The sequence below is a fragment of the Amblyomma americanum genome, chromosome 1 (assembly GCF_052857255.1).
Source record: "Amblyomma americanum isolate KBUSLIRL-KWMA chromosome 1, ASM5285725v1, whole genome shotgun sequence".
Taxonomy (NCBI): Eukaryota; Metazoa; Arthropoda; class Arachnida; order Ixodida; family Ixodidae; genus Amblyomma; species Amblyomma americanum.
In genome coordinates this window covers 445463541-445487344 of record NC_135497.1, presented here as the reverse complement: position 1 = coordinate 445487344, position 23804 = coordinate 445463541, and the positions used below count along the sequence as shown (strand labels likewise).

The following is a 23804-nucleotide window of genomic DNA, read 5'->3' as shown; positions in this document are numbered from 1 at the left end:
AATCTTCATAAATATAAAATTGATTGAGTAGGAGCCTATGGAAGGGGCAAAACGCGACAGTTCGTCGCTCGCAGCAAGCAATTGCAGCCTCTGCTCGCGCAAAGTGCATTCTTTAGCTCGCATTTTTTTGTCTCATTTTCTAGAATGGTCCGCACGTACAAATGAAAGACGACGAGGGCTGCATGGAGCGAGGCGAGAAACTACAGTTTCCCATGTCGTGGTTATGACAGACTCTCTGTCCATTTGCTCCTCATTATCCTCACTCACTGAGTCTCGGGCATTACGCCTCTAAGTTCCTGATTCCGCTCCATCTAAATTTGGTAAGGTTGCTTTGGGTACCAGGTCACATGGGCTTTCACTTAAATGAGGTTGCAGATTCCTTAGCAAGAGTCTTTCTCTGCGGCCCAATTGTTGCTGTCCTGCCAACGTGTGCATATACAGCTGCGGTGAGGTTTCGCAGCTACACAATATTTCAGGAATTTGCTGCTCGGCTCTTACATCATCTCCCAAATATCAGGATCTTCTGCATCCTTGGAGTAGCAAAGACTGGCTCTCACGCAGACTAGAGGTCTCTTTCACGCGCTTGCGTTGCCGGGTTCCCCTTCTAAATTTCTACCTTCACAGATGTGGCCTGCCGGCTTCCCCACTGTGCCCTTTTTGTGCCGAACCTGATACAATAGATCACTTCCTGCTGTTCTGCCGCCGCTTCTCTCATTTGAGGAAGCGTCTTTTGCTAATTCCGTTTCATCAACGGGGCTTGCCTGTGTCCTCCGCGGTTGTTCTTTCCATTGGCGCTTCATTTCTTGGACGAAGCAAAAGAAGTGTGCGCTCTGCTGTGCACAATTTTCTTCAAGAAACGCAGCGACTCCCATTCTAATTTCTTTTTCCCGCTCTCAGTCAGTGCGACATTGAAGCATTACAGGCATTGTATACTATTCTGCACATTAAGCCATTGTCCCGTTTTCGATCTCCAAGTTAACAGGATCCTTGTCCTTGCGTCTTCCAATCTATCAGCTTACATACTATTATCACTCATTTTCGCGTCCAAACTTTCGTGTATCCAGCAATTAAACGCCTGTGTCTTGGCCACTCCCTCGTAATGGGTATGTGCCAGCAACGTTTGAGGCCTTCCTTCCAATATTAAGAAGCTCTAGAAAGCGTGCGCCAGCGAAAACATTCTATTCGCGCTGCACCGAAAGCCTTCTCTGTGACTAAGAATGCCATTCAACGGCGAGCAGAACGACCGGAGACTCATGGTCGATACGTGCTTTGGAAGAAGCAGCTTGGATCAAACACACAAGCTACAGCCACTTGACGTAAGCTTTTTCAAAGCCTTCAAAGCTGCCTACAACAACGCATGTCGGGAGTGGCTGCTGAGCAACATTGGGAGTCGCATCACGATGGAGAATGTAGGTGAGCTGGTAAGCAAAGCCTTTGAACGATCCGGAAACATCAGTAATATAACCAATGGATTTCGGAAGTGTGGTGTTTGGCCATTTTCTCGTGCGCCGCTGGATGATCCTGTGTTCGATGAAGCGCCATTGGCAAGCACAGCGGAACATCAAATTTGCGGTCAACGCCAAGAATCCCGCGCTAACTGCTCCTCGCCTACTTCTACCGATGACAATGATGAGCCCGCTCATAGTGACACGACCTTTCGAGTTCTCTCTCCTGTTCCTGCTATAGAAAAAGCAAAAAGAGGGAAGTCGGAGACAAGCATAGGTTTGACCTCATCGGCATACAAGGCGAAGATAGTTGCAGCAAAACCTCCCAAGGAGTCAGGTATGGCCTCAAGAAAACGAAGCGGGAAATCGAACGAAAGGGCTGTTGGTGGCAGTGTTCAATCGCAGGATATCGCACTGAAAGGAAAACGTTCTGCGAAGCGATTAACAAGCAACAAATGTGTCTGGGAGTGCCTCGTGTGCAAAGAATTATGCAGCAACACGGCGCCTCGTTCTTTGTGCATCCAATGCATAATGTGTCACGAGTGGGCTCACGAAGAATGCGCAGGGCCCCATGGATTGTACTTCAAGTGCTCCGAGTGCAAGAACTGATTTTGTTTGGTTTCGACAAAGTGTCTCGTTTTGCCCCACCTTCTGTCTCGTTTTGCCCCGTGGGTCGGGGCAAAATGAGACAAATGGGACTTTTTTTTATAATTGATGAATATTCATAGTTGTGATGTTGCAAGCTTTCTGAGTTTTGCTGATGACCACTTAGATAAGATGCCAAGGAAGGCTCCTGTACAATTCTTCTGGTTTTTGAAATAAAAGTGTAAAAACAGTATGAGTTTGCAAATTATTGTCTCGTTTTACCCCTCCCAACCCTACTATCATAGCAGGCATGGACCGGGGAGGGCTGTCGTACCCTACCTTGGCTTTCGTAGAGTTCGTCAGCCGCCTGGAAGGTGCGGCATCAAGTGTGGATCCTGTGCTTGTTAGGGGGCCAAGGCTGCTTAAGAAGTTTGCAGACCTAGTGCTGCCATCACTTGCAAAAAATCCGCTGTTTGTGTGCTCGAAGGACACCACAGAGCCTCACAGAAGGGCCTTGCTAAAGGTGATTGTCCACAAGTTTATGAAGCCATTTTTGTCCAACTTTGCGTCTGATCTCACAGAAAAGCACGACAAACGAAAAATGATAAATGCCAAACCAAAATCACGTGATTTTGGTTTGGCATTCATCATTTTTCGTTTGGAAGGTCCTGAATGTTTAAGGATCTGGCTGGCGTCAAATAAAGGTCTGGCCACGACCGGCTATTGTGTCTGGCAAACGAGCTTTTCGAGTCTCGTTTTATTTATTTTTCATGTAGAGTGCGTCTTGAAATGATTAACAATCAGGTTAACGCTCCTGAAAACAAGTGAGTGAGAAGTGTCCGTGGCGCGCTTTTTATCATAAATCGGCGGAAAGTAGCACGACTTCGCCCTGGAGTGCTGCTAGGTACAGAGCAGAAGCAATCGTGTTGAAATTGTGCAGCTGCGCGCGCAAGAAGAAAAAAAAAAAACGCCGCTCGAGTAGCACCAGAGCCGCGCTCGCCAGTACAACCGCTCTTTGAGCTTGTTTTAACTGCAAAACTGCTGCTTTGAGAAGAAAAAAATATTACCACTAGCAGCCTCTAGTCGGGTACAGCTTTTTGTGGCTATGCAGGGGAAGCTACGAGCGCGAGACGCCGACTTCTGCGCTGTTCTCGCGCGCTCATGAGCCAAAGACGCAGGCCTGTTTGCTGACAGCTCGCGCTCGTAACAACCACTGCATACAGAAAGCTGTCCACGATTATTGCATCTGATGAATATTAACACGTCTTTGCGGTGCGTGCTTAAAAAACGATGCGGTTTAACTCGGCCTACCGGCCACATTCCAGCGCAAGCATACTGAAGCTAGCAGAAGCGTACGGCGGGCGCTGCCGATATGAGGGTAACTTGTGGCGCCACCTGTTGCGGCGCGCTGTCCCTCCTGAAGAGTCACGTTATATTTACCCGGACACGCGCCGCCGTAGGAGCCGGCGTAGTGAGAGAAGCGTTTCGGTGCAGGTGGGCTGGAAACGCTGATTGGTCGATGGGATGCGCTTCTCCGTGACGTTTTTCTGCTTCTCCCTCGTTCTCAACCGGACGTGGGTTCGCCGCGCCTCTCTCGGCCTGTCCCTAGAGTGCCTAGGGAATCGCTAGGGCCGGCTGGCCGGCCGCCGGGCGTGCGTGGTCTGCGGGCATTCTCTTCGTGAGCGTAGGCGGCGGCGCGCGCGTTTCGGAAGCTGTCCAGGTATGGCTTTTTTTTTTGCGTGGTGCGCTCGTCGGCGCAGCCAGCTGAAATTTCTGTACAGTTCTTGCTTCCACGACATTGCGACGACCCCCAAAAGGCGCTGACCCGCGAGAAATCGCCAGCGACATAAAGGTACGCATTTTATCTCAAATTTCGCTTCATGAAGTGCTGTACCGCTTACCTACATGCCTTGCGCATTCCAGGACCTCGTTTTCCTGCTGCAGGAGCACGTCGTGCTGGTGTTCAAAATTTTGCAACTCCATTACGACGACCCACATAAGGTGCGGTTTGAGGACCGCCGGCGTCGCCATCTGAACCGCCGTCTGACAGCCACGATGAAGCGCTTGTCGGGCGTGCACGTTCTCAATCACGAGGTAAGGGTTGAACAACGTTTTCGCAAGTTTTCTCGTGCAGAACTCGCCAAATTGCGGCGCTTGTAACGTAACTTTTTTTGCAGCATCGTTTCCTGGATGCTTCTGGCGAGCCGATGCTGTCCTTGTTTGCCGCAGACCGGGGCATCGACCAGATGTCAAAGATTATCGTCGCGGCCCTCGTCAAGATCTACGGACCAGGGATAGCGCCGGCTTCAAGGGCAAGACCAGGAGAGGTGTACGTCGTGCACCGGTGTCGTCGGTGCGGAGCCAAAGGGCACAAGACGGACCACTGCTGGGCCTACTGCTCACCGCGCCGCCACGCCGCTGCAGGTCGCGGTTGAAGTGCTCCTGCAAACGGCCCTTTTTAGGGCCACCTCATTGTTTCCTGGCAGATCGCGAGCGTCCCGTTTCGTGCCCGTATTCCCTCTCTGTCGAAATCGACGCCAGACATCAAAATCGCGCGGTGTGAGCTAGTAAATCGCTGGTAGAGACAAAAACTCGTGCTTGTATACAGACTTACCCATCTCCAGTGCGCCTTTGTTTATTTCCGTAGGCACTACTCGCGCTTTGTAGAAATCGACGCCAGCCGCGAAATTTTACATGTTAGACCTCGCTACAGCATTAGCGCAGCGTGCCTTCGTCTCTTTACGTTCTAACTTTTATGCACCGCACCTTTGTTTGCTCGTTACTTTTGTTCTTTTCAGTCGTTTCCTGAATCCGTCCAAAGAGCCGGGCTAAATGGATGATTATGGAACCACATGGCGATTGCACTGCATACAGCACGACTTTGGTCCCTGTGTTTTTAAATAAAAACATCAGATGTCGAAGGTCATGGTCGTGTCCTAGGATGGCTTCCACAGCTGGGGCCTAACCATAGGGAGCGCACACGCTTTGTCGTCGTTGCCAAGTGGAGAGGCCCAAGATGGCTGGCATCCTTAATAAAGATCCCTTCTCGGGGCCGCTTTAGTGTTTCCTGGCAGATCACGCGCTTTCCACCCTGTGCACATGCTCTCATTTCCAATTAAAAAGGTCCTTTAATAACAAGATGTTGCATGGTACTTGAACAATAGCGGCTACAATGACAAAGGTGAAGAAGTGCTGGAGTTACACGGAAATAAAAAAGGTTGGGGGTGCCCACATAACAACCTGAAATGGTTTTGGACAGGACTCCTGGTTAATTGCATTTGGAAGAGAAAGACAAGGTTTAATTTTGCAGTGTAAGCTTGCTTCTCTAGAATGAACAGAGAACGTTGCCTCGCACTGTTTGGGCCACCTTCCTTGACCCCATGAAAAAAAAAAGGATGCCTCTGGGAAACTATTTGCGGAATTTCCGCCCCCCCCCCCCCCCGCCCCTCATTCAGAAGGGGAAGGGGGGGGGGGGGTGACGGCCTTTTCTTTGTCGGGCTCGGCGCGACGCACGATGGACAAGACGGCGAAAGGAAGGGGGCTGTCAGTGACGCATGTTCCGCGCTCTTCGCTTAGCCAGCGTACAAGTCCCTTCGACAGCATGAAATGCCTTCGGTGGGCATCGTCACGCATGTCGAAAGGATTGTCATGCACGTGCGACCGCCGATAACATTCCTTGCAAGCTTATTCATTGCCGTGAAAATCGGGCGGTGAGCATTTCTGGTGCGAAGTGAAGGAACTTAGTAAGGTCTGCAAGGAAAGACCTTACGCAACTTTACTGGGGCATAGCCGCCTTTCCGAAATTAACCGTGACAAGTGCCTAGCTGTCTGGATTCCAGCGAAGTTGCAGCTGTACCTCCGAATCCTCCTCGCCCGTTCCCACGCGGCTTCGCATGCCATGTCGCCATGTGCGGTAAAAAGAACAGTTTGCAGAGTTTAAATGGTTCAAGTATGAAGCTATGCAATGAAGCCAATTACAGACTTCTGTACAACAGCTAGAGGAATTTCAAGAGCATGCTGTGTGATGGTAGTCAAAACTAATGCAGTCAACTATTATTTCGTATTTTTTGACCAAACAGACATGAAATGTCTGAAGATGAATGTGTACCAAACACATCGGTGCATCAGTTAATTGTGATGCGTGAAAAAAATTGTACTAACATATAAATGCCCATATGTCGTCATAATCAGGAATACTGAAGAATTAAGGAAAATAAAAGGTTTTTTTTTGTTCAGGTTCACACACCTGCTACAAACATCTTTATACGCGTACGTAACAATTTATGACTCTGTAAGAAGCATTTTGGGTAAAAAGTACAGTATGGCAGAAAGGAGTCTTTAGGAAATGCACTGTGTAGAAATAGCCATACCAATTTCATGTGATCGTTCGATAAATGTAACAAATACCGTGCAAACAAGCTCGCTGCATAGTATAGTTTTTTTGCAAGTTACTGGTTGCAGACCGCTCTGCAGTCACTGGACTGTGATTGTGTAAGTACTGCATGACAGTGCATGGATTGCACAGCAGTTGCTTGTTCATTTCGTTTACCACCATCATTTGTAAGAAGGGGCCATTTCTCATATACATGTGTTTCTCTGCGAGTGTCGTTCTGCGCAGCGAGCGTTCTTTTGTGCCCGCATGTGTGCTTTCGGTGCGGGAGTGCGTCCTTGGCGGCACCCTCCGTTCTGCGAACGGACCGATGGGCGCCCGCTTCGTTAGCTTATTGGTGTGGTCGTTAGGGCCGCGGGAAATGCCGCCGCTGCCAGAAGTACGAACCGGAGAGCCGTGCGGCGTCTCCTTTCAAGTGGACCCATGCACGTGTGCGCGTGAGAGTGTGTGTGTTTGTGTGTGTGCGCGCTTCCGGTGCACTGCAGGTGCGCGGTAGCCTGCAGCGCTTGGAGGCGACTCAGTCAAGTGACAGACGACAAGGAACCCGTGAGAGTGTGTGTGCGATGGTATTTTAGCTTGTAAATAGGTTTTCGTAAATATACCCTTTTGTATTTCCTTCACATGAGAGTTTAATTGTTTCATTTCTTCAGCGCGTATTTGTAACATTAATTTAATCTTAAGCCTCATTTCAAACACAATGAAACAGGACGTGTAACTTTTTGACATGTTCCTTTTTGGCAGCCTCTAAAAATATTTCCGCATGAATGGGCTAGCTTAATTGTTTTGCAGCAATATAACCATGGGACTGCTGTAACTTGCAACACTTTCAAATTGTGTGAGTATCACTGCATGTGAGGGGTCACAACCATATCCTAGCTGTTTCTTGAAGGTCCCGTTGCTTTGATGGCAATGCTTGGACAACCATGACCATCTTCCGCATTCATGCGTACAGGGTATGCCCATTACGTGCATGCCTTTCTACCTATTAATGCCTTACAATGCAAACAGACAACAAATAAAAGGAAGAGCACAAGTACAGACAGTGTTCGTAGCCCACACTCTTCTTCTTCACGTCAGTAAATATATATGGCACATACCCACGCGGGGGGATTTGCCAAGGTACAGTGGAGATTGCCAATGAAATATTTGCACGGGGGAAAAAAAAGACATGAGGCGGCGGCGTAGAAGACTGAATCAGAATAAAAATTGGAAAATTCAATAAAATTTAAGAAATATGAATTACCGAAAATAGAATCAAGCATTTTAGACATGCAACATAATTTTGTATGCAGCTAACAAGGTGACCGATCAGTCGCACTTATGCGATCATGAAGGTAGCCACAAACACTGCTTAACGGGAATTCCTTGGCGCTCGCACCGAACGAGAGAAGAACTGGAAGAGATAGAGGGAGGCCTAACCTCGAAAGAGGGACCTCCAAATACTGCTTTCCTTGAACTGCGAACAGCCGGCAAGAGACGAGAAAATGACCTATTGTTTCAACTTGCCCACATGAGACACAAAGGTTTGTCGCAGCGAACCCGCATCGGCGCAAGTATAAATTTAAGTGAGGGATTTTGCATCGCAGAAGCGTCACTGACACCTCGCAATGCCTTGATTTACACCACTGGACATTCCATGGGTAATTTAAGTGGTGAAAATCCACGGTATTGAGCAACGGATCACTCAAGCTGGCTGAAATATGTTGGAACCGCTGGAAACGTGAAGTTTCCAACATAATGAGGTGAAGGACAGGAAAGATTACAGGAGCGCTGAGAGCTGACCTTGCCAATAAATCAGCCACCTCGTTAAAATAAACACCCGAATAGGCAGGTACTCAGACCAAGTGGATCTCACGCACTGTGCACGGAACATAAAACCTAAGCGACCAATTCAATAACGATTTTCCGGAATTTTGGAGACTAGAACTGAAAGGCAGTCTGCAAGAATGAGAACTCAAGCTACATGCCTGGGAATTAAGAGAAGAGCCAAAATAACCAAAAAATCTACGAAGAATATAGGAGTATAATCAGGGATACAAACAGAATAGCTCCAAGCCAGATCCTGCGAATATATCCCAATTGTAATGTTTAGTAGCTTCTTCTGAATTTAAAAGTAATGCTAATACTTGAACTTTAAACTTTGGGGGTTCGAATAATAGCTGATAAATCACAGGGGGACAAAAACTGAATAACGGTAACAGAAACTTTGGCTATATTCAAGAAACATTACAAATGTCTTCCTTCGACGACTCTTCTTCCCGCACTGCCCCGTCCACCCGTTTTCTTCAGCAACTCGTTGCAAGGAGATCAGATCAACTTGAAGCGGAGCTAACAAATTCTGCGTGAACCTAACTTGCGGAAGCTGATAGCGTGGCCAATGCCTCCCATGCCTACTACGAATGGAATCAATACAAAGTCGAAGAAAAAGTATACCGCAGCACACATGATTGGAAGTGAAAGACGAATTTTGTTGATGTTGTTAGCCTATCAAAAGATGGCACATACCTACACTGGGCGATCAGCCAAGAATCCGGTGGCTATTCACCTGTACTCAGTTAAAAAAAAGAAAGCCGCGCGGGAACGCAATACTGGTGGATGTGCTGAATTTCAGGAACAAACGTATCGTGCAACAAGTAACAAAAATATTCGTGAATCAGATTTTACATTGCATAATGAACCATGACTGCACCATCCTCGTCACTCTAAAACAAGCATCCCATACTCTCAGGCACATCGATCTAAAGGAATATGTTCCCAAGATGAAGACTTCGTAAAAAATTCCAAACGCATGCAAGAAGTCCTCATTAAGCAGCGATACCCGTCGCCATTGCCGACGATGCCATTCAAAGGACATCTAAACCCAACCGAGAGCAAATACTGGAGTGACGTCGATACAGCGAGCAAACAGACCATCAGGCAAATCTCGTACTTCCCTTCACCAGTAACCCAGCCGCCTAACGTACGTAAACAAAATCTTCAAAAAAACATTTCAACATTCTCAAACAAAGCGAGCTAGCGCCTCGCCAAAATTTTCACTGCTCTCCCTCATGCAGTCTACAGACGACCGAAAAACATTCGAAACATTCTAATACACTCAGTCACATAAAGAGCCGGTTTTGGGGTGTCGACCTTGTGGAAAAAGTAGATTCCAGTTCTGCAAACACATTACAAACATCAAGCTGTGAAATAAGCACAGCTTCAGGATTCAAATGGAAAATTAATGACAACTCTGATTGGGATTTCTGCAACGTAATATACCTCCTAGGATGCAGTGTGTGCAGTACGCAGTACATTGGGCAGGCCGTTAACTTTATACGAATTCGCTTTAATAACCACCGCGCGCATATTTTATCCCTACCTCCCCTTGTTAAAACACATATATTAATGAGAAAAACGACCCATTTGATGCAATTAAGTTAACAGCCCTACAGGGTGGGTTCCACAACAAAGAGATCTCGAGCAACGCGAGTCGTACTTTATTTACAAACTTAATAACAATTCCTCACGGCATTAATGAAAGTCCGGGTGTATTGACCTCCATCGCCCCTTGCAGAGCCAATGCTGACCTTAGGAATTCCGGCGCGACAAACCTCGGTCGTTTGTCGCCAGCGGCATCTTTTTCAAACTTCGCTGCCCGCTTACACAAAGCTCTGAATTCATCCCCCATCCCTGTCTTGCCAGTTCGACGCACCACCTTGCCGAGCGGGGTGCAATTGAAGAACCAAGAACCCTTGATGGGCACAAAAGAAAAATACTAGAAAAAGGAGAAAGAAATAAAGAGAAAAAGAAAAACGCTTTGTCCCCTGCCGCCCAGCGAGCTTGCGCGGGAGGCCAGCCCGGGGGAAAAAAGGAATAACGAGGGGAGGGAGGGCATCCGGGCCCTCAAAGCAACATTGACAGACTTTGGCGGAGTCCCGGAGCAGATAAGAATCATAGATGCATGTAATGCCCGTGCCGCCGGCCAAAACGAGCAAACAAATAAACAATAAATTCAGACAGGGCAGGAGACGTTCCAGGAGCGTCTTCGGTACGAATAGTGAAGGCGGAATCAGCGGCGCAGTTAGCTTAACTACACACACGTGCACTGTGCATGAAACACACACACAAAAGAAAAAGAAAAAGGCGGCAAAACATACGAGTTCGCGAAAGTGTCCTGTGGGGGGGGGTAAAGGTGAATGGCAGGAGCATTTAATCAAGGGTTCTTGGTTCTTCAATTGCACCCCGCTCGACAAGGTGGTACGTCGAACTGGGAAGACAGGGGTGGGGGATGAATTATGAGCTTTGTGTAAGCGGACGGGCAGCGAAGCTTGAAAAAGATGCCGCTGGCGGCAAACGACCGAGGTTTGACGCGCCGGCACTCCTTAGGTCAGCACTGGCTCTGAAAGGGGCGATGGAGGTCAATAAACCCGGACTTTCATTAATGCCGTGAGGAATTGTTACAAATTTGTAAATAAAGTACGACTCCCGTTGCTCTCTTTGTTGTGGAACCCACCCTGTAGGACTGTGAACTTAATTGCATCAAATGGGTCGTTTTTCTCATTAATATATGTGTTTTGACAAGGGGATGATGGGTAGGAATAAGATATTTACTTATGCAAGAGTGACTAGCTATGCGCAAAAATTTCCGTGTTTCAATTTTCAAAACTGCGAACTTTGACCGCAGCGTCCCGGACAAATAATTCCAACTCCCGACCGCGTTTTTAAATTCATTCTAAACGGGGTACGTGTTTACTGGTACCTGCAGTGGTCGGCTGCGCAACTATATATATAAGCTATCGCGTGCAGCTGTCATATTATAAAAGAAAATCCGCACAAAACAAAAATTACGAAGCAACGGGCTGTGGCGAATGATTGCGCGCAATATTTTTTCGCGGGTTAGTGAAACAAACAGTTTTGTTTTAAATCACGAGAGTTGCATCAAAAGCCTTTATATGTCGTCATTAATTACGATAGGTACGACGACACAGTGAATAGGAGTTTATATAGACTGTCGTCCTTCAAAGACCCAATGCTTTTCTCCTCCAAAACGTCGTGTAGAACAAAACCGGACCGCCAAATTTTGACACGGTTGTACGAAATTTCTGCACTAACGAAAGCTATGAGTGTAGTCTCCTGCATGTAGAGAATGTAGAATACAAGGAAAAATTATAATATGTATGCTCTAGGTCAGGTTCATAGTCCTACAGCACTCGATTGTAAATGCAGGCACTCGACGGAGCGCTGATAGACGGGCGTGGTCACCTGTAGGCGCATTTGCGTGGCTTTGCATGGATAGTACGTGTTTAACCTCTCAGGTCTGCAAAAGCTGTATCGGGTCCGCCAGGCAGTGGCGATTATAATAAATGCACAACGAAGCGCGCCGTTCGAGCGCACTAAAATAATACACCAGCAGTTCAAGGATATCATATATAATAAAAATATAGAAACGCGCATGCAGTGTGTGAAAGCGCGGCGCATCAGGTGCGCTTTTTGAACCCGCGCGCGCTGTCAAAAACGTGGGGAATTCCGAGAAAAACCTAGGGAAAATATGTCTCTTCCCAACCGGACAGACGTCATTAAAAGTCACGTGGCCATGACGTCACGTGACGTTTTAAACGTGACGTCACATTTTGTTTGACCAATCAGCGTTTCCAGCCCACCTGCACCGAAACGCTTGTGTAGTGAGCAGGTCGCCTTGACAAGGCAATTGAGCATGGTCACGTGGTAAACGCATTTACCACCGCGCCGACGGTAAATGTAATTGAACTATAGTCCAAAAAAATAACTAAATGTTGAAATAAGGTTTAAAAGTTTATAATTATGCACGTTTGTGGAAGCTTATTATTAAGCAAAACACAACAGGCACAAAAAAACAGGGACGGCTAGGGATATCCCCAACCGAGCCGAACCTAGGTATTCTTCAGCAGCCGTGGGGAAAGATGGCGGAGCCTCGCGGGTTCAGCTCGGTTTTTAATACGCCCCGTATGCGCGTATTGAATGGCGATTCATGCTTAGTAGTTTCTTCCGCATCATTGTAGAGACGAAAACATGCCGCGAGAAATTGCTCTCAATATACTCCTTTAAGTCCAAATGGTAAATTCCGAATTGTGCTTTTGGGACTAATTGGAAGCTTCAATTGGTTCTACTTGTATGCGATTGAAAACAATTGGAATGCCCAACTTGTTCCAAATACTCAACCCAGATGGAGCCTACAGACCTTTGCATCGGGCGAGGTAGTTCGAAACGCCTCCTCTCTGGACTGTCGGAAATGGAGTCCTAAGGTACTATCAGCAAGAAATGAAACGCGAGCATGACAATGGAGCCATGGGCAGCAAACTACGAAGCTCATAGCTAGGGGAATTAAGCTCAATACTGGCTCGATTGTTTTAACTTCGAATGCGCGAAGACTCTCCTTCAGAAGTGTTAATCAACATCGCTTCTATTTTCTCTCCAGAAGCTAATACGTTGTGTTTTTTTTTTTGTTGCCACGTGCCTCAGTTGTCTTGTTGATAATACGTCTTGGCTCCCTATTGGAGTAGTAGCATCGAAGTGGGCCACAGGCAAGCATGTATGACACATAAACAATATAGGAACACTAACATGAAGAGGTGACACAAAACCAGAGCGTTCAATATATATGCATGTCTACTAAAATGCCCCTTTTCTTCTTAATCTTGCTTTATACATCAAATTCATTGCACCCTCCTCCTGAAGCCAGTGGCGCTGGTGCGATTGAGTGAAATTAATTTAAACATGATCGACTGCAGAGATCGTGGCATTGATGAAAACACTTCAGTAGTTTATGCTGCTTATATCTTTTTGAATATCATTATATTGCTGCTTCGGGCTTTCCAACTGGAAGCTGCAATTGTAGTTGGACTCAAGCTCCAGCTGGAATATCATCTATTTGAAAGGTTTCATTAGTTTATTTTTTATTTTTGCCTGGGAGGCTAATCCCACGTTTGCAGCAAGAGGGGGCCGGCTGGAAGTAACCTTTGTCAAGCGCATGCACCACTTCCCAAGCGTCGGAGTGCTGCTAGGGTCCCTAGTGCTGCTAAGGTGGCTAGACTAGTGCTGCTGTGCACACGACTCAGGCGCTAGCTATGGCCCTACGCGCTTGACTCTGTACATGGCTTTTCTGTGTCAGCGAGGAAGTGGCCGGATTCTTCTCGATTAAAAGCAAACTGGTTTATTTGAGCTTACGGTGCAAGGGTAAAACGAACTGGTTCATTAATACGTAGTAGGTTCGAAGGATCTGCAGAGCTGGGAGGACCGTGCTGACGCGTCTCGTGTCGTCGGCGTCTCTCGTTGGTCTCCCTCGGAAAATGCTCTCGGTCGAAGTTTGGAATCTCGCAGCGCGCCTGTCGACGGCTCACGTTACGTCGTTGTTCTTCGCTTGCGTGATGCCGAGGCTTGGGAGATTTAGGAGTTCGGAGTACGGGCGCGGGCAGCCCTCGTGAACGCGTGGTTTATGTGGCGCGAAGTCGAATGTCTTGGGCCACGGGGTCTGTGTTTAGACAGGATTCAGAATGGATGTGCAGCCGATCCCCAGACAGCGTGGCTCGAAGGTGGTCCCCCCCAGGCGTCGTTCCGCTCGGCGCTCACCTCGTGAGCCGGAAAGAGAGCCGGATGAGGGACGCCTCGTGGTCGCTGCGAAGGAGCGTTAAGTGTCTTGTGCTGGCGTGATGGGTCCGCGTGGCGTGTAAGTAATGCGACCGCTAACACGGCCCCTCCAAAATATGCGTCTGTCCTCAGGCGCACGTTGTAGATGTCAGTTCCCCGGTGTCCAAGGTGCGTTCCTTGTACCTTCTTAGTTGTTCGATGTTCACAGTTTTCTCGTTTAACTTTCCAGGAATGTGAGGGATCCTGCTTATGACAGCCATGTTGGGACCAGTCAGTGCAGTTATTTCGAACGGGCCTTCGTATCTTGCATCCAATGTAGATCTTGCGCCGATTTCGAGAAGAACGAGATCTCCACACTGGAAATGCGGCGTCTGACGTCTTTCGTTGTAGCGTTTCGTCGATTCCTCCTGGCTCTTCTCAAGAGAGTTTTTCATGTCGCGGCGCCCCTTCGCCATTTCGTGTGGTCTTTGTGCGGCGTCTATTTCCTCCCCGATGGTTCCAATGTTCAGTTTTCGGTAGTCATGGACCATCCGTCGAGGCGTGGTTGGGTGGTGTGGCTGATCCACGACAATGGTAGGAGCACAGTACTGGCTCTCGCTAGGTCGGATGATCCCCTTAGCCAGGTAGTCGTTCACTTGTTCCCTCATAAAGTGGCGGTCCGCAGGGCAAGATCTATACGGTCTTGACGCGACAGGAATGTCGTCTCTGAGTTCAATGCTGTGCTCCGCGTGATCGCAGAGCCCAAGTGCATCTGTCTTTGTCGTGAATGCTCTGTGATGGCGTTTCAAAATTACGCGGAGCTCATCCCTTTCTTCAGCGTCTGCGTCACGGGTCATTTTGGATACAGCGTCTTCTACGAGATAAGCGAAATCTTCGTCTGAACCAGGGTCCTTTGAGTTAAACCTTAAGAATCCGATGTCGCTTGTTGGAGCTTCGTCTGGGGTCTTGCGATTGCTGAAGGCTGCTATTAACGTCTCTCCAACACGGTTCGTATCGTGTGTGCCTGGCGCATGAGATGGCGACTCGCTCACCGATGGCTGTACGGGGACCAGGGTGATGTCGTTCGATGGGTGGAACGTGACGTCGACGTTCGCGGCACGGCGCCAATCCGAACCCAGAATCAGGTCCATGGCGCTTGGCAAGGGAGCGATCACGACCTCTTCGAGCCGCACGGTCGATGTTCCGACTGTCACTTCCATGGTTGCCACGCGCGAAGGTCTGATGCATCGGTCGAGCACTTCTATCTTTTCGGCAGACGTCCAAGGTCGGGAGCGGACGTCGGGGCCCAAGGAGCCCTCGTTGAGGACGGACACGTTCGAGCCGCTGTCTATGCAGACTCTCACCGGTCGGTTCCCGACGAGGCCCTTCACGATGGGTAAGGTGCCGCCCGTCGATTGCAGGAAACAGTTCGCTTGCCTGTTTGTCGGCCCGGTATTGAGTGCTTCGTTAGTTCTGGCTCCTCTGCGTCGCTCGGCACGGATCGTGGCTTCCGTTTTTGGTCTTGTGCAATCTTTTGACAGGTGCCCAATATTGCCGCAATTGAAGCAGGCTTTTGCTCGCACTGGCGTTCCCGGTTCTCGCTGTTCCCGCCGCCTTGACTGCTCGCCTGGATCACCGCGTCCGTCGTCTGCCGTCCTTCTGGACTCGTCGCTGCTTCTCATCCGGTTCCGTTGCCCCAGTGCAGAATTTCGAAGCTGCGTCGTTTGTGCCGTTACTGCTTTACGCCGTCGGGTGTCGAGCAGCGCTGCACGGTCGATCAGTTCGATGACGCTGCTGCACGGCTGTGCAGCGAGCGGATTAGCCCAGGTGTCCTCGTTGATCCCACTGAGAATCAGCGAAATTCTCTCTTCATTGGCAAGAGGGTAGGGAGACTTGTCGAGAATAGCGTTTTTCGAGTACATATACTCGACGAGGGTTTCCGAACTGCGCAGTGCTCGGGCAGCCTGCAGGTCCAGGAACTCCTGCATTGTGAGCTTCCGGTCGAAACGCGCAGTGAAGGCTTGCTTCCAGGTGTCCCACGTCTCGTAAGCAATGCCGTAAGAACTGTGCCAGTCCCTCGCAGCTCGCTGCAGCCGGGTTGCCGCCGTCGCGAGCGTCAGTGATGGCGACCAGTGGGCCAACGCAGCAACGCGCTCCACTTGCGAGATCCACGTCAGCGCATTTCGTTGAGCACTACCGTCGTACTCGGGGATGGCGGACGCGGTATCGTTCGTAGACTGTATCAGCACGGGCGAAGCTGGCGCTGACATTCTCGTCAATGCCTCCGTCATCTGTAGCTGTGCGCGAGCGAACATAGCCATAACTTCGTTCAGGCTTGGTGTACCCTCTGGAGCCGTAGATGCGTCGTTTTGCGGTGAGGACTGATGAGGTATGCCGTGATCGGCGTCTGTCGGCCCTTGGGCTGCTGCCGCGGCAAGGGCGCGGACTCCCTCGTGACGTTGGGAGGCCGTTTCGTGCCCAGTTCGTGTCGGCAGCTCGTGTCGTTGTTGGGTTAGAAGCCGTCGTAATTCGTCAACCTCGGCCCGCAGCATATCGATCGCAGCTGGCGCCTTCGAGTCCGCTTCTCCGTGGCCATCGCTGTCTGTTTCGTCCTGGCTGGTCGTTGAATCGGACGAGCCCGGCGTGGCCTGGAGGCGAGTGTTGTCGTCCAGCAGACGAGTCACAAGATCGTCCTTCCGGCCGGTGCACGGCAGCCCACGGGTTCTCAACTCGTCCGCCAGTCGCTGCTTTTTCAAGGCGCTGAGAACGTGGCGGTCAGTCGATTTCGCCGGAGACCAGATTAATGTGGATTCAGAGCTCACCGACGGCGTTCTGGTGCGCTCCGTGATGTCCTCTCTTTCGACGTGCACGGGAGGTTCCTCTGCAGATCCTGTCGGCTGCGCCATGTCAGCGAGGAAGTGGCCGGATTCTTCTCGATTAAAAGCAAACTGGTTTATTTGAGCTTACGGTGCAAGGGTAAAACGAACTGGTTCATTAATACGTAGTAGGTTCGAAGGATCTGCAGAGCTGGGAGGACCGTGCTGACGCGTCTCGTGTCGTCGGCGTCTCTCGTTGGTCTCCCTCGGAAAATGCTCTCGGTCGAAGTTTGGAATCTCGCAGCGCGCCTGTTGACGGCTCACGTTACGTCGTTGTTCTTCGCTTGCGTGATGCCGAGGCTTGGGAGATTTAGGAGTTCGGAGTACGGGCGCGGGCAGCCCTCGTGAACGCGTGGTTTATGTGGCGCGAAGTCGAATGTCTTGGGCCACGGGGTCTGTGTTTAGACAGGATTCAGAATGGATGTGCAGCCGATCCCCAGACAGCGTGGCTCGAAGGTGGTCCCCCCCAGGCGTCGTTCCGCTCGGCGCTCACCTCGTGAGCCGGAAAGAGAGCCGGATGAGGGACGCCTCGTGGTCGCTGCGAAGGAGCGTTAAGTGTCTTGTGCTGGCGTGATGGGTCCGCGTGGCGTGTAAGTAATGCGACCGCTAACATCTGTTTAGCGCTCGTTGTGAGCAGTGATGTCTTCATTTTTATTGTTTTTTTTTATCGTAAGCGAGCCTTATAAAGGATAAAAATAATTCTTAGGGAGTAATGACTGTCTGCTGAACTCCAGATTGTAGAAAGGCGATCGGCCTGGCACTCTCCGGTTATCTGCGTGTTCTTTTTTGCTCGCCACTGTACAACTGTAGGTAGCGGGAAGGTGTTGGTAGTAGTAGCTTTATGGCAGGAAGCGCGCGCCGCGGCCGCCTCTAGACCGGTCGTGCCCTATCCCGATACCTACCCCGCCTACCCTCCCATAGGGATGCTTGTTTGCTGGGAAAAGGTCGTTAGGGTTGATTTGAATAAATAAATGATAATGAAATACCTGGCCTTTGATTTATTTACCATGAACCAAGATTTTTAAAATAAAGACCATAAATTTTGCAACTAAAACGGTATTAAACTGTAGAATTACACAGGCAAATAATAAACCTTGATTTTTTAAAACATGTTGTTGCGCTACCATACGCCTTAAATCAAGGTATGTCACAGCGTTCGCGTCCTTTAGAGCTCTGCTTCCTTGCCCTGCCTTCCTATGACATCCATCTAGACTCTCCGACAGCGATACAAGGGATCCTAGCGATTCAGCACTGAGGCTGGCGGCGTTCCATTGGTTTTGTGCAGCTTTCCATTTAGGTTTGTGTTGGCTGAGGCGAAGAGCCGAGGCTACTGAGTCGCCATTCATTCTGCTGTTCCGTGAGGTTGCAATTTGTCGTTGTGACCCATTTCAGCGCCTGTCACTCGGACCAAAACTGTATTAAATTTATGGTCTCACGCGTTGAGCCTCAAACGAAGGTGGTAGGGAACGCGGGGATGCACTTTTAGCAAGGTGAGTGGCTCGAACGGCTGGTCCAGTTTGTCGGCGTCCGCTGCCTCAAAAGCTGCCTCAGAACCTCGCCTCACGTGCTGCCTGTGCCTGTATCGCGTGCTCGCCGAAGGGGAGCTGCTTGTGCGGCTGCAATCGACCAAGCCCTTTCCGCATGCAGCGGCCGTAACGGCAGTTCGAAGGAGGGGAAGAGGGCCGGATGTCGCTGCTTTCCGCGCTCACGCAGAGGTTCACATTGCTCGGACCGCGTTCGTGGCGAAAATGAGAGCCGCTGCTTCGTATTACGCCCGAAGCAGCTGCTACGCAGGGGCGCGCAGCGTTCCCCTGGCAGCGATCGAGTGCGGCCACTCTTCGAAACGGGCGACAAGTGGACTCCTGCGACCACCACCTGGCGCCGCGTGCGAACGCCGGTAAAAACGTCTCGCTGCCTTGCTCTATAGGTACCGTTCGGAGACTTTGAGTAGCGCTCGGGCACTTTGGACCGCGGCCAGGTGATGTTCGTGCCCGTCCCCCATGCAGTCAACCGGTGCTGCTGGATTTCCGCTGCGTTGCACAAATTTCTACTGATTTGCAATTGCTCTTATGGGCCTTCCGAATCTCACGAGGTTTGGAATAATGTTGAACGGACGCTGATACTTTTGAACTTCTATTCCGATTTCTGATTGCGTGTGAACGCGGACGCTTTGCATAAATTGCTAACTTCTCAGTTTGTGTAGCTTTTGCCGTTCTCATATTGTGTTTGAGCGTGATCGCGGTTAAATTTGTCATTAGCTGTCGGGTGTCTCCAATCAAGGCCGAATACCGCCCGCAAACGGGACTGAGAAGGCAGAACTAACGCGACCGTGGCGTTCGTTCTGCGTTCGTCCTAAATGAAAATTGGTTTTTGGGGAGAGGAAACTGCACAGTGCCTGTCTCACATATCGGCGGACACCTGAACCGCGCCGTGAGGGAAAGGATAAAGGAGGGAGTGAAAGAGGAAAGGAAGAAAGATGAGTCGTATTGGAGGCTCCAGAATAATTTCGACCACCTGGGGATCTTTAACATGCACTGACGTTCTGTGTTGCTCATTTCACCGGCCCTGCCTTCTGGAGCAATTCGTGCTTTTCAGTCGTGCGGTACCAAGTGGCCCTTTTTTGCACGATCCTCCGTGTCTTCAAGTTGAGATGGCAACAGAATTCAAGAAAGAACAAGTCACAATAGTTCTACATTCTGACTGTGTTGTTTGTAGTATTACTGAAAAGCAGTGCTTGTGCTTTCAGTAGCTTTAGGTGATTCCATAGTGGCTTTCCTAGAGCATTTGAATACCTAGTGCCTAGGCCTGTCTGCTGAGTGGCGGTGCATGAACGAAACAAAATTGTGGCTTGTGGTCACCAGATTGTCAGTGCTGTGATTGAAATGTGCTGCATGAATAGCAGTAGTGCATGCAATGTGTGGATGCCTTGGTGTGTGATGGAGTTCAAAGTGTGCTACGTCAGTATAGTTATGATGGATCCAAAACCACCCACCCACACACACACACGTGCACACACGCACGCACGCGTGCGAGAAGAGTACGAGGTGCTCTGTCCCGTACTCTTCTCGTGTGTGTGTGTGTGTGTGTGTGTGTGTGTGTGTGTGGTTTTAGCGCCTTAAAAAGTACAATGATCAATTACCAACTAGTCCAACAAGAAGTTCTCTTAAGTTATGATGGAGTAGCAGGTTTATGCCATCAGTTTTCATCATATGTTTTTGTCTTGTCCAGATCATATTAAGTGTGCACTTCAGAGTCTGATGATATACTGGACCTTGGCTTTGTTCCCTCTTGTTGAGGATTTAAAATTTTGGAGTCGGTAAACTTAAGCTGAAGACATCTGAAAGCATTTTCTTATTTCTAATGGACACAGTGGGTCTGTTGAAAGTGAAGGGCATCTGGGATGCAGCTTTTGCTGGCTGTAGCAGCACCTATTCAGTGTAGCAAAGTGGCCTGCTGGATGGGTTAGTTCACTAATCCTGAGCGTACACTAAAGGATGCCAATGCCATCCTGCTTATGGGACGTTTGTTACAGAATGCTTTTTTTTTGGCAGGTTTTGTGAAGGTAGCTTGTTTAATACAGGAAACAAATGTACCAGAAGTTCACAGACACTAACTTGCTTTGACGCCTGCCATGGTGGTTCAGTGACTAACGTGTTTTGCTACTGTGAGGATAAGGTCATGGGCCAAAATCCCAGCTAAGGGGCTGCATTTTGGTAGTGGTGAAATGAAAAAATTACCATTTACTGCCCAATATTAGTGGGCCATGATGAACTCCAGGTGGTTAAAATTAAGCCCTCTGTTACAGCACCTGTCATGACCTTACTGCAAATTCAGGACACTCAACCCCACATGCCAACGTGGGTTGCAATCATTTGAGGTGTATTCTGTATAATTTGTGCAGTGAGTAGTGTGGTGAAGGAAGTGCAGTGAGTAGAGTGGTCACATATTATTCGATGAAACCTTTTTTGTGGAAAAGGTAAATAAAATAGTATCTATGCAATTAACTGGTACTGCTTGAAATGTGGGCTGAAGGTGTCTAGATCTTGAAGTAGCAACACCAGTAGTTGCTGTGACCTGTGCTGTTAGGAGTATAGACACCTAATTTTGGTGGCATGTTTTCTTCTCTATAATGATGCGGAAGACACTGCTACGCATGAATTACCATGTGATATTCGCCTATGACTGCTAAATAGTTTATAATGGAATTTTTTCTGTCATGCTGTTTTGGTTTCAACAGCCGAACAATGGCAGTGACGTCAAAGAGTGCTTCTTTTGTGTCACGTGAGGCATGGAAAAATGTCCACAGAATCGCGACTTCATCGTTTTAATTTACTGCAGTCCTGAAGCCAGCCTTCCTCAAGAGCTGGAATGACAACAAATTAGGAAGCACCGATTATATTGCAATTTTTTCGTCTCACGTGATCTGTAGGTACACATTGGTTTCACAGTCCTCTTCCGGCTGTTGAAACCAAGACAGTACGAAAAAGAAAAGCGATTATAAATTATTTAGCAGTCGTAGGAGAATACCAGGTGGTAATCCATGTATAATAAATAAAGCCTTACGCATCATTGCAAACAAGAAAACGCGCACCCAAAATTTAGGTGCCTATACTCTTTTAACTCCTTTCTAGTTCCTGTAACAGTTCCCAGGGGTCCTTGGCATGCCCACAGCTCCTGCATAGAGAGTAGGCTTAATTTAATTGAATTTTTAGAAGGAACTAAATCTTGTAGAAAAAAAGCAAGTTTTCACAGAAAAATCTACAGCATGTTTTGTAGTGTTCTCTCATTTAATTTTTTACCGTCATGGTCAAGAGCGTGTCGCTGCAATGAAATTCGTGAGTTTGCAATGTCGTAAGCTCACAAAATACAACTAGTGTGCAGAAGCACTCAAAATTTTTCACACAGTTTGCTAAAAAATGAATGTCCAGGCTCCAATACCATAATTAGCAGCATTTGTGCTGGGCTGCTGGGGTTTGTATAGCAACCACATTTTTGTTCTTGCCATTTTTCCTCTTTTGAATCTCGGCGCTTCTGCACAACAATGAAGTCTAGTTGGTCTCCGAGGGAGGTGCGCCAAAACATTTAAGGCAGGGCCCTAGAGAAATCTTGCACTCCTTTCATTTTTAACATTATGAATACATCAGTAAACCTTTTCCTGTCTAAAAACAACTGGTGATGTGGGCATGGCCCTTTTATTTTTATTTGTTTTTACAAGCCCAACCTAAAATATGCCTGCAAACAACATGACATCAAGGCCCATCGTCTGGTAGTCAAAAGGCCAATTTCTATCCCCTATCCTATTACACTCGCACATAAATCGAGGGATAAGTGGATCTTCTGCCTGAGATCCAGTGACTTTTATTCTTGCTACTAGAGATCCACCGCGGTGGCTCAGTGGTTATGGTGCTTGGCTGCTGACCCGAAAGACGCGGGCTCGATCCCTGCCACGGGGGTCGAATTTTGATGGAGGTGAAATTCTAGAGGCCTGTGTACTGTGTGATGTCAGTGCACGTTAAAGAACGCCAGGTGGTCGAAATTTCCAGAGCCCTTCACTACGGCGCCCCTCATAGCCTGAGTCACTTTAGCACGTTAAACCCCCATAAATCATAAACCAATCTTGAGACTAGAGGCCACCTGGCACAGCATGCTATCAGCACCCAGCTGTCTTCTAGAAATCTAGAAATACCACACTGGTCCCTGTTAGCTGACGCTATAGGTCTGGAGAGGGAGTTTTAACTAGTTTAGCATAGCAGTATCATGATGCACTGTTGCGATCCACTGCTCAGGCGGTTCCTTACTGCTGCTTTGAGGAAGCACCCATTTGCAGGTGTGCACCTGCCATTATGCAGGTGCATTGGATCCTCCTGCAATCAAAACTCTCCTTGCAGATTTGTAGCATGCCTGTGCCTCAGCCATGTTGTGAGTGATGCATGAGCGTGCACAGCTTGTGTTTGTGCTCGTTTTCTGGGATGGCACTAAAAGAATACAAAAACAAAATGCTGTTTAGAGCACTAGGAATTCCTTTTGTACATGTTATTTGTGCTGAGTACTCTAATGACTTCATATCCCCTTCAGGCGGCAATTAAATCTGCTTAAAAGAAAAATCTTTTTTGCATAAATCACTATTGGTAGACGAAATAGAAGTGATGTGCAAAACTGTTTATATTCGAACATATTTTATTCACTCCACATATGTGGACATGGCGCCTCAAAGCTGCTACATGAACATAAACATTGCAACATTTGCTTTGCTTGCCTTTTTAACTGATCGTTAGACGAAAATTTAAGTTTGAGATTATATGCTTCAAAGAGTTATTTTTTAGTTTATGATCTGTAAAATAGATAAAAACAGGTGTTCATGTCGACAGGAAGATGAAAATTCGGCATTTCCGGCACCAAATGCAGCTTTTAGATGTGCAGTCTTCATGTCGGCACCGTTGTGGAATTAATGTGTTCAGAAGTTGGGGCCATTGGTTGCTTCCATCATAGGCAGTGCTTTAAAGTCTGGCTCTGTCGAAGTGGTCTCGAGTGATCTGAGCACAGGTGGAAGGGAGAGAGAGAAAGCAGCTTGCAGCCTGTTTTACACATGGTTTTTAAAAAGAGGTGAAATCATTTTTAAAGGTCGTTGTTTGCTCTGTTTATATCAGAGACCTGAAATAAACTATCCCCACGCTCCACCAGTTTGCTGATTGTTGTTTTGTATCCTTGGAGCTGAGTGGCCAGCTCTGAACCAGACTCGTGGTGTGAGGGCATGGGTTTCCTTTTTCATCCCCCTTGTGTAGTGCTCCCAGTTTGCATTTTTTTCTATCTGGGGTTTTTACAAAATGTTAATGATTCTTGCTAAAAACTACAGCGAAATTTTTAAAACGATAGAGAAGAAATGTTGAGACCACCACTTAAAAGAAGCATAAAAAATGGCTTCTTGCT

General features: G+C 48.3%; 3 protein-coding genes across 6 annotated transcripts in view; all 3 read left to right on the top strand.

Annotated features, from left to right (window-relative positions):
- LOC144115943 (uncharacterized) overlaps nt 1–23804 on the top strand; it is a 457564-nt gene that overhangs the window by 349018 nt on the left and 84742 nt on the right. The gene's annotated exons all lie outside the window — the stretch shown is intronic.
- On the top strand, nt 3538–4892 carry LOC144104158 (uncharacterized). 2 transcript variants are annotated; one of them, XM_077637015.1, is made up of 3 exons: nt 3538–3882; nt 3954–4124; nt 4208–4892. In XM_077637015.1, the coding sequence occupies exons 2-3, from the start codon at nt 4086–4088 to the stop codon at nt 4463–4465; spliced, it is 297 nt and encodes a 98-aa protein (XP_077493141.1). In that variant the 5' UTR covers nt 3538–3882; nt 3954–4085; the 3' UTR covers nt 4466–4892. The 2 variants fall into 2 exon arrangements, with proteins under 2 accessions (XP_077493141.1, XP_077493132.1); XM_077637006.1 differs by having other exon boundaries at nt 3538–4124.
- Nucleotides 18054–23804, top strand: part of Axud1 (AXIN1 up-regulated 1) — a 77603-nt gene continuing 71852 nt past the window's right edge. The window contains exon 1 of one of the 3 annotated variants that reach the window (XM_077650566.1): nt 18054–18174. Coding sequence is in view for 1 of the 3 variants with exons in the window: in XM_077650564.1 (XP_077506690.1) it covers nt 18626–18774 (149 nt within the window). In the remaining 2 variants the exon portion in view is untranslated. Of the gene's footprint in view, nt 18775–23804 lie in introns of all 3 variants that reach the window. The other 2 variants (XM_077650564.1, XM_077650565.1) reach the window with 2 other exon arrangements.